The sequence below is a fragment of the Saccostrea cucullata genome, unplaced genomic scaffold (assembly GCF_032062105.1).
Source record: "Saccostrea cucullata isolate Sc308-1 unplaced genomic scaffold, CSIRO_AGI_Scuc_v1 ctg14, whole genome shotgun sequence".
In the NCBI taxonomy this organism is placed as follows: Eukaryota; Metazoa; Mollusca; class Bivalvia; order Ostreida; family Ostreidae; genus Saccostrea; species Saccostrea cuccullata.
The window spans coordinates 945,346-963,313 of record NW_026941090.1 but is presented as its reverse complement, the minus strand read 5'-3'; the positions used below and the strand labels follow the sequence as shown (position 1 = coordinate 963,313).

Here is a 17,968-nt window from a genome sequence, read left to right as displayed (position 1 = left end):
TCTATATCTTGTTTTGGAGGTTGTGCATGAGGTGATGGTCATCTATTCGGGGTTGTGTCACTTGGGTAATTCCATATAACACTTGAAGATGACATCTGTTATTCGTTTATTTTGTAGGTGTTTCTTCCCATACTTTTAATGGCTTGAAATGAGGAAACTATGATTTTCATTTCATATTATAATTCATATTTGTTGAAATATAATTGTTTTGCTTCAATCTTTAAAGATACAAGACTTACATGCATATTTCAGATTTTAAAACCGCTCATTTTTCCTCCTTTTTAAAAGTTGATATAAAATGTATTAATTGAAGAAAATAAATAATTTTATTCTGTCATTTTTCTAAACCATATTTTAATCGAATTGTATAAAAATCATCCATTTAAAAGATGCACATGTATATGTAATGGACGCAACGTTTAATTAATGGAAGATTTTTTAAAACGTACCCTTTCCATGATGGCGGATAAAATCTTCATTTCGTATAAACTTCGAACTTTACAATTAGGATTTGAAAATCATACACTTGCATGTGGGCGTATTCTTCCTGAATCTTTACAGCTCTAATGTCTAAAGAGCACAGTTCAAGAGAAAAAGTCTTAGGGACAAATCCCTCTCAAATTAAACTATTTTTCAGAATTTCTTAATAAAATAATTTCTTCTTAAAAAAAACGATTTATAAAGGAATTCAATTTAAATATTTTTTATTTTAATCAAAAATATTGATCAATAAAATATATGGAATTAGAAAATTAAAATGTTTATAACTAACCGTACGTCACAAAGAGAATATTTATTGACAAATGTATTTTTTTAAAAGAAAAATTAGTCACATTTATATATCTGTTATACCAGATCGTCATGCCATCAAATAAAATATATAAAAAGAAAATATCTGATCCATTTGATAAATCGATTAATTATTAATAGAAAGTCATATTGGTGCATTCGGGGGTTGAGTTTGGGGTGGGGGTGTCACAATTCAAAATAGAAGTAATAAATCTAATAGTAGGGTTCATGTCGGCAATGGCATAATTCTTTACTGTCATTTTAGTATTCTGTATTTTAGTACTGTAATTTAAATTTCGAGATGAAAAATAAAAGGCTATTAAAAGTAATGCATACCTTGTTTAAAATATTCCAATGGGATACTGCTTTCTAGCAATCCCTTCCTCTCAGGCCTATAATCAAAGTTGCTGAGCCGGTCTTTTGAGCTTGTGAACCATGACGGTAGATTAGAAAAGTCAGACTTTCATTACATTTTAGAAATAACATGTATACAGTCTTGATTTTTATAAGACCCGGGTACCTGTTATTTGTTGTTCATTTACGTGCAGTTTAACCAACAAAACACGAAACTTCAAATCTTATGTTTTTTCAGATGATAAAAACTTAATTGACCTGTCTTTCCCACATACTCTGAAAAGATTTTTTTTCCCGAGTTTGTTATCCAGGAAGGTGGTATAATTGTAAGAAAGCTAAATCTTGGCATAATATGACCAAATCATTTTTAGTTCATTTATGTCTAGGTTGGACAATAAATTAAAAAACGGAATCCGGATGTAGACTGGTACATATTGCCTGTCTCTAACGTACGAAATTTGCATCGCGCGTATATATACTAGTATATCAACCAGGAAAGGCTTGAGAGCGCTTCCAATTACCGCGGAAACGACCTTACTATTTTAAGAAAAATCTTCAATATCTATCCATATTATCGTTCCACTTCTTCCCCTGTCAACGTCTAAAAACCAATACGGAAACCTACATACAGTGGGAGCCACCCGCGTAGCCCAGTGGTTAGAGAGTCTGCTTAAAGCCGCCAAGGAATCAATCCCTATGTCGATCGTTTGAATCCCACTGTGGGACGTGGAGACTGGTCCATCGTATGAGACTGTATAAACCGAGGCACCATGTCGCAGTAGGTGCTGGCACGAAAAAGATCCCTCCCTGATCAATGGTCCTAAGTGCCGCGTATAGGACAAATGCAGGTCTCCACCGGCAAGTGGTGGCGTCTCCATATGAGTGAAAACTTCTCGAGAGGGACGAAGCGGGAGAATAAAAATGGAATCTTTCATTGCGAAGCCCTAACCTCTACATATATGCTACAGCAAAATATGAAAGAGACCGTTAGAAAAAAGCATTATGCCCCCAATCTTTACAAAATAAAGAACTCGGAGAAATAGTTAGATACCCAATTATATTTATGTTCTCCAGTGTAATTTAACTAATTTTACAAGTTCACTGAAGCTAGTTTTTTGCACACACTTCTAAATTTATGTAGAGCATATCACATCCATATTAAAGTAACGCAAACACAAAGTTTGATGGATGAATTTGTCATTTATTATACATGTATAAATGACGACAGATAATGAAAAGATACATCAGATAAAGGGGAGATCACTCTTGAAAAAATGTGTAAATTTGTACAAAGCATTAGTTGATCTCCCCAGTGTAACATATTACATGAAGAAAATCCAAATAAACAATCCAGAATGTAAAAAATAACAATCAGCAAAAAAGGTGGCAGACAAAAACTGCCTTGGCGGATTACAACTGCCAAAATAAAAACATATTAAAATATATAAACATATATGTATTTTTAAACATTTTTATCCATTAACTCTTTACATTGCATATTAATTTAGCAGTATGGCATAAAGGTGGAATAATGATCGGGGTGGATGGTGGGCAACACTTGGAAAACCCTTCTTACTGCGATCGAATCAAAACAAGAAGTGACGTAGAATCTACATTTAGTGTCTCTTCTGATTGGTCGGTAAAATTACCCCCTATCGATCGCTCTAATATTGACACAAAATTGAAACACGGCGGATAAAAACGGATTGATGAACCAGTTAAAAGTACAAACTCAAAACTTCATTACATGAATACATAAAATCATTACATGAGTACATAAATGCTATTATTTACAATAATGCAGTTTTATGTTCTCCAGTGTAATTTAACTAATTTTACAAGTTCACTGAAGCTAGTTTTTTGCACACACTTCTAAATTTATGTAGAGCATATCACATCCATATTAAAGTAACGCAAACACAAAGTTTGATGGATGAATTTGTCATTTATTATACATGTATAAATGACGACAGATAATGAAAATTCGCAAGTGTACATTTTAAGCAGAGTTGGAATTTTGAACCCGTTGGCTTTCCAAGATACATCAGATAAAGGGGAGATCACTCTTGAAAAAATGTGTAAATTTGTACAAAACATTAGTTGATCTCCCCAGTGTAACATATTACATGAAGAAAATCCAAATAAACAATCCAGAATGTAAAAAATAACAATCAGCAAAAAAGGTGGCAGACAAAAACTGCCAAAGTACAAGCATGCAATGTTTGTACACACTGCCTGATATGCACCAGGCATCATTATGAACTTTATTTAGTTATGGGGATATTAATACTCCCATAAAGGACGACCAAGAATATCCGTAAATATGTACATCATTTCTGCCGAATATTTTAACCCAGACGTCATCGTTTGCCACGAGGTCAAGCAGAACAGACTTGGCTCCTGTAGAATACGTTGTACTGTCTCCGCTGAATATATTAGCAATATCACCACCATTTTTAGTTATTGCACATCTAACTTCCTGACCAGAATGGCTGAGAATGGATGCACTGATGAGATATAGACCGGAAACAGGTGCGCGAAATATTCCCGTAAATGGATCAAACCCATTGCCGACATTAGTAATAACTTTAGGAAAATGGACAGTATGGTCTATTCCCATGTGCATCTGATGGTCCGTTGTCACTGCAGTAAAGCCAATTCTATGGCTGCTAGGTGAAGCAATGGTGGTGTTGACATTTCCAATCAGTAGTCGTTTTTGGACACCTGTAAATATGAAATATACCATTAAGGGGTGAGGAGATATTATTGATTATTGAAGATAATTAAGAGGAACATATAATGTACTAAAAATGAAAATTTAAATTGTCAATATATTCACCAAATAATTATACACACGTAACATAGGCGTAGTCACAGGGGGGGCAGCGGGGGCACTAGCCCCCCCACTTTCAGATCTGGGGGGGCAAGAGTATGTCTGTGTCCCCCCACTTTTTAATGAAGAACAAAATAACAGCTATTTTGAAATAATATGAATGTAAAGTTGTGTAGAAAAATTGGAATTGAAAGTAACTTGACTTTGAAAAGAAAGTTGGCCGTTACCCCCCCCCCCCCCCCCCCCCCCCCCCCCCCCCCCCCCCCCCCCCCCCCCCCCCCCCCCCACGAAATAGGATTTTCGACTTTACGATTTTCGACTTTGGGTAACTTGCCTTTTTTTTTTTTTTTTTTTTTTGGTTTTCAAAGAATTCTGGACTTTTGAGCCCCCCCCCCCCCCTCCCCGAAATGCGAAATAGGATTTTCGAGTTTGGGGAACTTTCTTTCTTTTTTTTTTTTTTGCTTGTCAAAGAATTTCTAGACTTGAGCCCCCCCCCACTTTTAAGTTTGTGACTACGCCTCTGCGTAATGTTCTAAGTTATAAAAATGATTTAATTTGTTTCAGTTGAGATAAAAAGTGTAACTACATGATTGTATGGATTCTTTGAATGAATGTCACTACTGTTTCAATCAGATTTTTGGTTAACATACAGTGTAAAGTTTTCTTGATAATATATTACATGGCGCATCGATTAAAAAATAAACAAAATTGAGTGTAGGTATTTACAAACATAAAGGAAGAAAAGATATAAGTGTAAACAATATAATGTGTATTGTATGTCTCTGTACTAAAGGCCTTATCTCAATATCAAGGTATCTTTCTGTGCTATATATGGTCGTTCATACATGTATGAGACCGTATAAACCGAGGTCCCGTGTCGCGGTAGGTGCTGGCACAAAAGTGAACCCTCACTGCTCAATGGCCGTAAGCACAGTTACGTTTCGGACATAAATTTTTAACTCATTGTACAATAATAACACTGTTATTATTATACCATATATTAAAAATTTAATTCCGAAACAAGTGCCTGTGGCCCTAAGTGCCGAGTATAGGACAAAATTTGCAACTCTCCATCGGCAAGTGGTGGTGTCTCCATTTGAGAGAAAAATTCTCGAGGGACGTTAAACAACATACAATTAATCAATATCTTTCAGTCTATTCCTGGCTACAAATTCTATAAATCTGTTAAACTGCCTTTGTTCACTAATCTGCCTCAAATTTTATGGTCACCGTTGTTGAAAATAGTGTTACATGATCAAATTCTGGTAGAATTAATTAAATCTCTATAATTTAAGTTAAAGGGGCTGGGTGCTTGTGGCCATTTTCAGACTATTTTGATCTCCTTTAGAAGAAGAGCTCCATATAAAGATATAATAAAATGATCAAATTTTTAAACTAAAATTTATGAAATTTTTCTTTGCCAAATGATAGTTGACAGCTTAAGATATCATATCCCAAAATTTAAGTTACCGTCTCGTCATGTGTTTTCGTGGTATATACGTTTTCGTTGTATTTTTCATTTTTAGGAATAATCGCACAATATGCGAGATAGAAATGACGTCATATTTACTATTAATAAAGGGGAACCCTGTGCATGTTTTATGACCAAATGTTAAACCTTTTTGCCTTTGCCTAAATAAAATATAGCGAGTGAGTTGTGCATAGTTCGCAAATTTGACAATTTGCGTAATATACGCTTATTCGTCGTGTTTTGAACTTGAATACCAAACTTACAAACTAATAGCTGGCGATCCTGCATATCATCGTCTGTTAACTATCCATACAGCTACCGGTCATATGACAATAATTTGGAATTTCCCACTTTTGATATTTTTTCTACGGTGATCTAGTAAAGTCATTTTTTATATAATTTTCAAAGAAAATATCGGGGGTGTTAAAAAGTTATATGATTAAAAAAAATATTGTGCCATTGATAATTAATTGAATTGAATATTTAATTTCTTAAAATATACATGGAATTTATATTTTAAAACATGAAACATTCAAGTAAAGCTTTACAAAATTACTTCTAGGCACCTCTTGAGAAAGAGAAAATTTTTACATTATTTAGCAATTATACAGCTTAGGCGCGCCTCTAGTAGATAGATGTGGTCTTAATTAACAAAAAACAAATTTCCATGTCAAATAATGTAATCATTTTGTCAATTAACTGGTATTTTTGACACTGTAAAATTTATAAGGATTTTGCCCGACTAGATTTCCATAGTTTATTTGTTTAGTTTAAGAAGTATTTTATTCATAATATACAAAGAGTACAATATGAATATGGATTGAACAGCAGGCCAAGGGCCTATATTAGTTCTCTCCATTTAAGATCAAGGTACACATGGTACAATTAAATTACTGTACATATTTTAAGTTCAACAAAACATGTATTATAAATTAATATTAAGAGAATTATAAAGAATACATGGTTGAAGAAAAATTGAGGAGAAAAAATGCATAAAGAAAACAATAACATAAATTTAAAAGAAAAGAAAAAATGATGGAAAAAACAAACAAACAAAAAATTAAGTAATAAGAATATGGAGAGGAAGGCTCAGACTAAAATCTTTTAGTGTTTTTTATAAAATTATGAACTTGGTCAAAGAATAACATATTTTCTCTAAGAGATAGACAATCACAATCTGATAATACAATATTGACATCTCTTGGTATGTCATGGTCACTCATGTATGTAATTAAAATGTTCCTGGCAAAATTATAACATGGACATTGAAAGAAAAAATGAACAGAGTCTTCAAAACAATATCCACATTTTAAGCATTTAGGTGAATCAACTAAATTATGATTAAACAAGTCTGCATTAAGATTACTAGAGAAGTTTCTCAACTGACAGTGGAGTATATTTAATTTTCTTTGTCCATAATTGTATAATTTGGATTTTGTTTTATCTTCAAGATTTTTATTTTGCATACACTGTTTAAACTTTGCTACACTTGTTACAGATTTTAAGCTATCTGGCAAATCATTCCATAATTTAATTGTAGATGGTAAAAAACTATTGTAGTATGCAACTGTTCTATTGATTGGTAAGTGATACGAATTATTGCGTAACGCGCAATTATGTGAAACAGGTAGGCATTGATTGACCATTTCTTGCAAATATTCAGGTGTATAATCATTAAGTATTTTGTACATAAGTGTAAACTTATGTTTAGTTCTTCTTTCACTAAGCGTTTGCCATCCTAATTCATGATACAATTTTTGTTTCGAAGAATTGCGCCTTAACCCAGTAATGATACGCCCAGCCTCTATTTGCACACTCTCTAATAGATTACTCTGTTCCTGTGTGCAATTATCCCATACTACATTTCCATATTCTAAAATAGGCCTTATAAAAGCAATATAAATACTAATAAGGGAATCTCTGTTTAATTTGTATTTAAGGGTGCGAAGAACATTTAAACGTTGACATGCTTTATCATATATTTTGGATATATGTTCTTACCAACCACCATTGGATTGTAGTATAAGTCCAAGGTGGCAGTGACTTTGCTGTTGTTCTATGTAACTATTTACATAACCAAATGAGATTTGTGGATGAGCTTTATTTGACCGGGTAAAATTAACATTTACAGTTTTGCTAGGGTTAAAGTCTACCATCCATTGTCTGGACCATTGTTTAATTTTTTCCAAGTCATTAATTAAAGAGACGGCAGGAGCTTGTGTATCAGAGTCTACAATTACAAACAAAGAAGTATCATCTGCAAATAACCTAATTTGATTTTCTAAATCTTCAGTTATGTCATTAATATATATCAAAAAGAGGAATGGTCCTAATACCGAACCTTGTGGGACGCCTGCATTTATGGCAGATTAATTTGCCCTTTTACCAAATTAATCTCATTTAATTGACGGAAGCACACAGATAATATGGTTAAAACTAATAATGGTACGAATTGGCAAAATCGAAGTCATCTTTGTACGAGTTAATTAGTGTGTATCACTTCCGCTTCCGCCACTAAGAAAAAGAGCGCGGCAAAGGAAACCTCCATTAAAATTATTATCGAAACAATCTGCACAAACCAATCGCCGGAAAATGCCGCCAGTGAGAAGTAAAGTAACCACGCGGTCAAGGAAGGACCGGGACCGAAGTTTCGTGTCACCAGGCAGAGGGCGAGGGATCCGGAGGCGACCCAACCATCCCAATCGGCCCCCGCACGAAGTCCCACCAAACACAAGACCATCACAAAGGGGAAACCCGGCCAGGAGGCCAACCACACCAACGCAACCAGCCACAGTAACGGTGGCGGACCCCATGCTTCACACTGCAGATATCTCAGAGGGCCTGGACGAGGCCGAGACCTCGAGTAACACGGGTGAGTTAAATATTTTGAGCCTCCCCACAGCAAACGATTTATCTTTTAACACAATCAATGAGGAATTCGACGGCCCCCCTTTTAACATCTCAGACTACCAACCGGCCCAGACCCCTAGCTGTATAGACCCTATTAGCGCCCACGTCCCCCAAAAAATCAAGCGAAAGATTTGGGAGGGAAAATTTATTGATCTATCAATATTATTAAAATCGGCGCGGGAAATCTCAGACCACTTAGATACACAAGGCCAAATACAAATACGTAATGGCACAATGTGCCTTGTTAAGCAAAAAATGCGCACCTTTTTGTCAATTGACAAATGGACGTCGGCCTTCCTCATCTTTACAAGTATAATGTTAGAAAAATACAGAGCAAGAGCCCAAGAATTTCTGAAATATATGAGGGACATAAGAATGGCTGCTGATAGATCTGGGAACGGTTGGTTCACCTATGATGAACAATTTAGGCTGCGCAAAGTAACTGACCCTCATTCATCTTGGGGTATCATAAATTCTGAACTCTGGTTGATACACGTTACAAACAACTATGTTACACAGGCCCAAGAAAATCCCATATCCCCCTCACAAAATTCCTACCCTCATCACAAACAGTCCAACATTTCAATGGCTGAGAAAAATGCAAACTTCACATCAAATCGTTACTGCTATGATTTTAATTCAGGCAAGTCATGTAAATTTTACCCAAATTGCAGGTTTGTCCACTCGTGCGATTCCTGTGGGGGATCACACCCCTCAATCAAATGCAGTAATAGAAACGCCAAATTCTAACATGGATATCAACAAATTGATGTCCACACTTTGTCTGCTTATCTACACATACCTATCTAAAATTAAGGACATTTGCTCACCTATGGGGGGGAGGGATAATTGAACGTTTATATAGTTAATTTTTAACCCATAACTAACCAACCCAAAGCATTGCAGGTCAAAAAATATGGATCATAGGGTCTTCCATTCCTTACTGGGCAGGGGAAGCAGCCAAACACTGCCCAGGGGGACAAAGCCTGAACCTCCCTGCCACACTGCAATGGAGAACACACAGGGGGATGCACTGGCATGAACTCGACCCAAAAATCCTACAGCTCATCAAACAAGAAGCACCCCCCCCCATTACTTAGTAATTCATTTAGGATCCAATGACTTGGTAACGCCAAACCTAACTAGCAAAAAATTCATACAAGAGATTCAGTGCAGCTTCCAGCGATATAATGCCCTTCTCCCAAATACAAAATTGGTGTGGTCACACATTCTACCACGCCGTTATTGGCATGGAGCCCCATTGAACAGTGGAAAAAAGATTGACAAGAAACGCAAAAGAATTAACAAAAATATATCTAAATTTGTTACAGAATTAGGTGGGGGTGTTATTTCTCATGCAAACATATCCGTCGCTAACACAGACTTGTTCAGATTTGATGGAACCCACCTCTCCGAGCTGGGCAACAGAACCTTCTTAAATAATGTAAAAAGTGGTTTGTGGTTCCTTATTCAAGGGAAGGGGAAAGTATCCCCTAATATAAAGTAATGGAGGAACATCATATCGATGTCTATGGCGGGTCCGGGGGGATAAGTGGGAGGGTTGTGAACATATCTGGCTCGTTGTTTCCTGCCCAGCCAGCAGATAAGTTGGTGGGCACTTTGTTGGGTAGACAGGTTGTCTACAAAACATCCAACCTATGGCAATGTTTAACAAAAAGTAAAGTAAAATGTCAAGTAACAAGTTTTTCGATTGGGGTCTTTGCCAAGCCTGCAGGCCTGGGGCCCCCTCTACCTCTTGTAACAGGAGGGGAGGCTTAGTACTGGAGTACTTGGGTGTTAAAGTACTGCTGACCAGAAGCAATCTCAGGAAGCAGGGTATACAGATGTGCTTGCAACTCTCCCGGGCCCAAATGTCTAGTACCCAAATTTGGGATCCCAGGCACCTGTGACCAACACAGGGCCACTGGTTTTGCCCGGTACTCTTTAGTCGGTATGCCAGTTGTCCTTCCGGACCCTATTCTTTATTGTACATCTATGCAATGCGGCCTATTAACGCCAACTACCTCTTTTGTCCATCACAGTTATGAATAACACAAGATTGTACATGTATGCTTTATTTCAAGTCTTTAATAAATTTAATGAAAACCATCCAACTGTTGTCTATTGCAAAGTTGACACCAAGGAAAGGGAATAGAGACCCTATGAGCATAAGGAATCATGTAGCAATGCAGGTCAGGCCCCGCAGGGCAGCAATTACCTGACTGTTCAATTAAGGCAGATTAATTTGCCCTTTTACCAAATTAATCTCATTTAATTGACGGAAGCACACAGATAATATGGTTAAAACTAATAATGGTACGAATTGGCAAAATCGAAGTCATCTTTGTACGAGTTAATTAGTGTGTATCACTTCCGCTTCCGCCACTAAGAAAAAGAGCGCGGCAAAGGAAACCTCCATTAAAATTATTACCCACCCACCCACCCCCTTCTAATAAGGGTAACTTTTATACTTATGTGAAATCGCATGCTTTTGGGGGGGTTGTTCTTTTTCGTGGTTCGTAAACTAGGGGTGGACATGGGTTTCTGGGGGGACTCCTCAGGCCTCAAATACAGCCAAAAATTGGAATGCCACAAAAGTTTGCTATTCCACAGTACTGAATCCACATGTCCCTATACACAATCCCATATATGAGATGTATCTCTAGAATTTATAGGTATATTGATATATATATACATCCCAAACATACCGACAATATTAATATCATTAGACAATGCAACCATTGGCTAATGAAAATACCACCAAATTGCAGTAATCTGCTGTCAGAATTTTTTGCCTTTTTCAGACACCCAGCAACAAAGAGGGCCAACCAAAATCCAGCTCACAGTAATTGATGTTGAAAAAGGGAAGCCAATCCAATACCAGATCAAAGCCAGTCCAAAAAGTGATTCAGGACTGTGTCAGTGCGATTAGACTAATGTCAAGTGACATTAATTATTTTGTTTATCTCATTGCCTAATTAAATAGCCAAAATACATAAGACCTATCAAAATCCTCGTCGCTTTGTATTAACGGGGGGTGGGTCCGGGGGGATAAGTGGGAGGGTTGTGAACATATCTGGCTCGTTGTTTCCTGCCCAGCCAGCAGATAAGTTGGTGGGCACTTTGTTGGGTAGACAGGTTGTCTACAAAACATCCAACCTATGGCAATGTTTAACAAAAAGTAAAGTAAAATGTCAAGTAACAAGTTTTTCGATTGGGGTCTTTGCCAAGCCTGCAGGCCTGGGGCCCCCTCTACCTCTTGTAACAGGAGGGGAGGCTTAGTACTGGAGTACTTGGGTGTTAAAGTACTGCTGACCAGAAGCAATCTCAGGAAGCAGGGTATACAGATGTGCTTGCAACTCTCCCGGGCCCAAATGTCTAGTACCCAAATTTGGGATCCCAGGCACCTGTGACCAACACAGGGCCACTGGTTTTGCCCGGTACTCTTTAGTCGGTATGCCAGTTGTCCTTCCGGACCCTATTCTTTATTGTACATCTATGCAATGCGGCCTATTAACGCCAACTACCTCTTTTGTCCATCACAGTTATGAATAACACAAGATTGTACATGTATGCTTTATTTCAAGTCTTTAATAAATTTAATGAAAACCATCCAACTGTTGTCTATTGCAAAGTTGACACCAAGGAAAGGGAATAGAGACCCTATGAGCATAAGGAATCATGTAGCAATGCAGGTCAGGCCCCGCAGGGCAGCAATTACCTGACTGTTCAATTAAACTTTTTTACTTTTACTATAGTTTATTTGTTTTATAAATACCACGAAAACATATGACGTCAGCAAAAAAATCGACAGAGCAACTATGCAAGAATTCAATGACCTTCTAAACAAATAACAAATGATATGTGAGTTAAAATCATTTTAAAATAAGGAGAATTATTGTTTGTATATGTGATAAATAGCAAACATCTCAATTATTCAGTCTTGAAGCACTTTATTACAAATTAACCGTAATGCCACGAAAACTCATGATTCGAGGGTATATCTGGTGGTTAATAAAAGAAATAATTTGTTGACCCCCTAGCCTCCTTAAATCGAAAAAAAAATCGGTAATTGCCTTAAATTCTATATCCTGCATGCTAGTAACGCAATTGACTCGTACTGTATTATTTACAGAAAAGTACGTCGTATCAAGCTACGGTCTGAAAATCGCGCTCATAGCATTCTCCAGATGGGAGAGCTAGGATCCCATGTGACGATGTTAACTACAGATCTGTAGCGTTATGGATTTATTTTTATATATCACTGACCATAACGCTACAGATCCCGTAAATAAAATGCAATTTACGGATCAAGATCAAGTTTTGCGTTCAGTAGGGACGACTTTCTGCACTTTTTCCAGCATTGGTCAATCCACTATTTTTTATTTCTTAATTCTAGACACATTTTAGAACAAACCTGTCATGATCGGAAAAGTTCGGGGATCTGTAACAATATAGCTAATGACTAAAATATAAAACTATAACGCTACAGTTGACTGTTCCTCAGTTAAGGGGAAAATTGATGAAATATCTTTTTCATTTTTGTATATCAGACATAGGCAGTGGATAAGGGTTGTTTTGCAAGAATTGGTTGAATGATATTACATGTATTTAATTGATTGCAATTGGTGTAACGTGTAATAATTTAAAAATTGTACTTACTGTTTTGCTTTAGAGACTTTGCTTTGACTTTGGTTTCATTCAAGTCCATAGTACGGTTTTTATTGAATGCATTACTATAATGGTTTATACGCATATTTTTGAGTCCGCTGTTTGCTTTTTGTAACTGTTCTCGAATATGAAAGTTCTCGGTCTCCAAAGCTTTGATGGCTTTTTCTGATCGCTCCCGTTTATCTTTAGTTTCGTCAAGAGTTTTTCTCCGTCACTTCCAACTTCCGAGCCAGTTTTAAAGTGAAACTTTCCAAAGCAGCTAATTTCATCTCAAATTCAACCAGTTTCTCATCACAAGCATTGTCAGAATATCCAACGGAAAACTGCAGGGCAATAATGAACAATGGCAACCACATTTCTCAACTTTGTTTCCAAATTAGTATGATTCGTTTTATGGCAAGGCACAAAATGACAGTTCTAGAAAGATAAGGAAGTTTCAACAGAGTGTCCTACAGGTACGTTTAATATCATCCTGACCTGTCTGATATAAAAAAAAAATAAAAAGAATTTGTTAGAATGAACAATGCGTTTGTGTATACATCGTATCCAAATCATCTACTACTATACATCTCAAATATAGATGCCTAAATGATATTATGAAAATTAAGTTTAATTATTTTCCTCTCTTGAAATATTCGGTCAATTGTGCAAAACGTGTCGTGTATGTCTGTAGTAAAAGTCTGCGTAGTCATACTTCATTACTTTGATTACAATTATTTTTCAAAACAATATTTTCACGTGAATTGTTTCGAACACATAAATAATTTGAGTGGAATCGGTTGAAATCCAATTAATAATTACTAGTACGAAGATAATGCACTAAACGTTTGTAGTACTTATTTATTCGGTGACATGTATTTGGACGAATTTTTTAAAATTTAAAATACATGCGAATCTGTCATTTACTTCCGTTCATACCCTATTTTGTTTTTTATTGATTGATTGTATGTTGTTTTACTTCCCACTAGAGAATATTAATTAACTTATATACCAACGAAGGGCTTCAAATTTTGACCTCTACTCAGCACTTATGGCCATTGAGCAGTGAGGGATCTTAACGTCTACCGTGATACGGGGCCTTGGTTTTATAGGTTTCATCCGATGGACCATGCATAGGTCTGGTCTTCGATCTCCTTTGTGCATATACCACGTCAGGGTATTTCTCATAAGTCTCTAATGGTCTCTTTATATCATAATCTTCCCATACATATAATAATTTTCATGCTCTTGACTGACTCACAAACAGTTAGACAACTTACTCAATTGTTTTACCGATTGCTTTTTACCCTAATGAAAATAAAAGCACGTGTGTATTAGTTATACTGTAATAAATTAGTAAACCACATCTAAAAGAAGTTAAAATTGCAAGTTGACACAAAAGTGGTACTCTATAAGCACCCTTAAATGAGCCGCTTTGTTTTTATCATTCGGTGACGACACGCTGTAAGTACGTGTACACCTAATTTCAGATACATATCCGTCAGATTTTCGGTGATCTTATCAATCCTTAGTTTCCTTTTGCATCTTGTAAAAATGTAGCTTCAATTTTAACACACATGTACATATTTGACAATGATTTCGTGTTATTTTAAAATCTTTTTTTACATTGGAAGTTTATATATTGAAATCCTATCAACATGTACCACTCTACTTTAAAAAGTGGACAGTTTGGAAAAGGGTGGACAGAAAACAAAGATAATTTTAAAAAGTCTATGTCACATGACTAATTGTGTGACAAATTGCTAGTGATTCGGTTCTGCAAATTTCTCGAAAATGGCCGATACAAACTTACTGAAACGTTATAGAAATGATAATCACCAACTGTACATTCAGGTATTTGTGTTTCACCTCTCAAAAATTTCAGATTTGTAACTGCTTTTTGCCATGGCAACAGCCAAAAAGTCATAGACCTATTTTTTAAATTTCGTTTTTTTTTTTAGTTATTTCATCATATGAAAGTGATTCCTGTAAATTATTGTACAGAGTGGGCAAAACGAACAAAAAACTTATAAAAGATGCAGTCGAGACATCTACATGTTTGAGCGTTGTTTCCACACATGGTTTTGTCCTTGAATGTTCTACCAGACGGCTTTGACAATATTACTGAAACCTTCCACAGAAATAGTAATCATTCTCAGTTGAAATTGAATGAATAATAAGACTAGAAAAAATCGATTTTAGTGCACTTTTCAGAGCATTTGAAAAAGAAACTTTTGTAAATCTAAAAGCTTTGGTTCTTTTCTTGGTGACAAACGTTCATGCTTGCAATACTAGTAGCAGATTTTTTCGTTGTGTTTGTTGTATTTCACCCTCAAAATTCATTGGGACATACAGCATTTAATTACTGCGTACTTAGGAACATTTTGCAACATTGTTTCCCACTGACTAAATTTTATCTCTTAAAAATTTATTCTTAAAAATTTACGTTTAGATGCAACATCCCCACCCCTTTTCACTCAGTTTTCAATGCCTCTTTTCAAAGTTAACCCACTAAGCTGAAAAAGTGAAGTGAATCGTTATATATTTGACTTTTCCCAGCGCAATTGATAACTATTACCCCATTCATACGACATGATTTGCATACCTCAGTATATTTTACACATGAGTAAATTTACTCACATGTGCAATTTTTGTCGTATGAACTGATATACTCATATGCAAATTCTGCACAGTTGAGTTTACACCTGGTCAGGACTAGTCGCAAATTAACTTTTGCATAGTATACACTTTGTAGCAAATTAATAGTTCATGCGTGTAAATTGTGTCGTATGAACACGCAACAAATTTACTTATGTATGTATTCTGTTTTGTTTATTTTGTAAATTTCCATTTTAAGTGTTGTTTCGATTGTGTTTGCATTGGCGTGCAAAATATCAGTCTTTAAACATGGTGGCTAGATTGATTGTATATTGTTTAACGTCCCTCTCGAGAATTCTTCACTCATCACTTGCCGGTGGAGAGCTGCAAATTTTGTCCTATGCTCGGCACTCAGGGCCATTGAGCAGGGAGAGATCTTTTTCATGTCAGCACCTACTGCTACACGGGACCTTGGCTTATATACGGTCTCATCCGAAGGACCGGTCTCCACGTCCAACAATGGGATTCGAACCCGCGACGTAAGGATCAACTCCTTACTTCGCGACACTATAGCAGACGCTTTAACCACTGCGCCACGCGGGCGACTTGGTGGCTAGAAAGCAAAAGTATTAAACAAGGAGCCATTATCCCCTCCGAGATAAATTTGCAAATTTGCAAAAACGAGAGCACCTTGCACCCTTTCTGGCAAACCTATGTTTATGTCTCTAAAGATATAGCTGTGGTCGCAAACAAGTGCCCTGTAGGATCAATAAGTAGTGTCCTTACTATTCAAGTTCTCTTCTTGGGAATGTCCCGAAGCAATGATAGGAACAAGCATTCCATCAATCGCTCGTGCACCATTACCGTGTAGGTCTTGATGACTTTCTTCTACCTCTCTCTGTATTCAATTCAGGCAAGCTACTCATATAAAAGTTAATGTTACAGGAATTTCAACTAGTGAAAATAAACATTCGTAAGTAACCTATTTGGCACCTGATCTCATCATGAATGTCCAGCGAGAAGTTCATGTTGATTTCCTTTTAACATATTTGTATTGTTCAAAGATTTTTGAGTTCGATCACTGTTAGATTTTTTAAAATCCTTTTCATTATACATTGTACTGAAAAAAATAATTATTATATAATACTAGTATTCAAGCAGATGCTTTTAATGACATCGCACACTTGATGTACTGTAGATTTCCCAACATCAAACAAATTATAAATGGTCCTATTTCTGCCGAAAACGTCAACTAATAGATGGCAAGTCCCGTTTTCTTTACACCCAATGGCTCTTCTACAATCTTTGGGACGGAAGCCAAAACATTTTCCAACAATAAAGCAATATGAGCTGTGTTTTTGAGAAAAATATTTTGCTATTAAAATGTGTTATTATGATTAATTTGTATATAATTTAAACCCTTATTATAAAACCAAAATAAAAGTTTTAAAATATTTCAGAAGAAATGTTTCTGTACAGTCGAATATATAGCATTATATGAGAAATCAATAATGCACAGGACGACAATAATGTCATTTTGCTTCAATTAAAGCTTATAAAAAGTTCTTCCATCAGTGGAACGGACCTTCCCCTAGTTTTTTTTAAGGAAGATTTAAAAGTTTGTCTTATACCCAAACAATAAGGAAATACCCCTTTCTCTAAAAAATCACAACTGTGAATCTGTCCATGTCTTTAGTTTATATGAAAATATGAGGATTTACTTACAGCACATAAATCTCGTCTGAACGCATTGCAAATTAACTTTTACATACGTGTGTAGATTTACTTATATGTAAATTTGCACACATAAGTAAATTTTCGTCGTATGAATGGGGTATAAGAAATAAGAGGAGTAAATACAATTTCACGAGATATCACGTGGAAATGTTATTTCTTGTCAATATGTGTAACAAAGGTTAGATATGAACCACGTTGTCAGTTATAGTTTTGTAAATTTTGAACTCACTACTAGGTAAATGCTAAAATTACATGACAAAATTAGCTTTTTGTAAATTTTGCATTTACCTCCCTCTTTTTATTTTATTTCAAATTTACAATATGGTTATACGATGGCTGATATTTTTTTTATTTACAGGTTAAGCAGGATAAGTTCAACACCTCTATCTTCCAAAACATTTTCTAAGAGAATATTTTGATAAGATCGAAGGAATAAAGGGGTTAAACTGGCGTAGAAATCATGTCTAATATGCCGACATTTGGCTGATCATTCAAAGTTAATTATAAATTTGCATATGTGTATATTTATAGAGAACAATACACTAAATTCTTGGTAATCAGACTTGATCGAAAGGAAATTCCATATAAAAATAAGGAATTTCCTCCTCAGTATTAACTACATCCTT

General features: G+C 35.8%; 1 protein-coding gene across 1 annotated transcript; it reads right to left on the bottom strand.

Annotated features, from left to right (window-relative positions):
* Positions 1–3,395: 3,395 nt before the first annotated feature.
* LOC134257134 (complement C1q tumor necrosis factor-related protein 3-like) lies at positions 3,396–13,428 on the bottom strand. Its single transcript, XM_062739779.1, has 2 exons — positions 13,020–13,428; positions 3,396–3,867 (listed from the first exon to the last, which is right to left on the bottom strand). Exons 1-2 carry the CDS (start codon positions 13,111–13,113, stop codon positions 3,416–3,418), a joined length of 546 nt encoding a protein of 181 aa, XP_062595763.1. The 5' UTR covers positions 13,114–13,428; the 3' UTR covers positions 3,396–3,415.
* Positions 13,429–17,968: the final 4,540 nt, after the last annotated feature.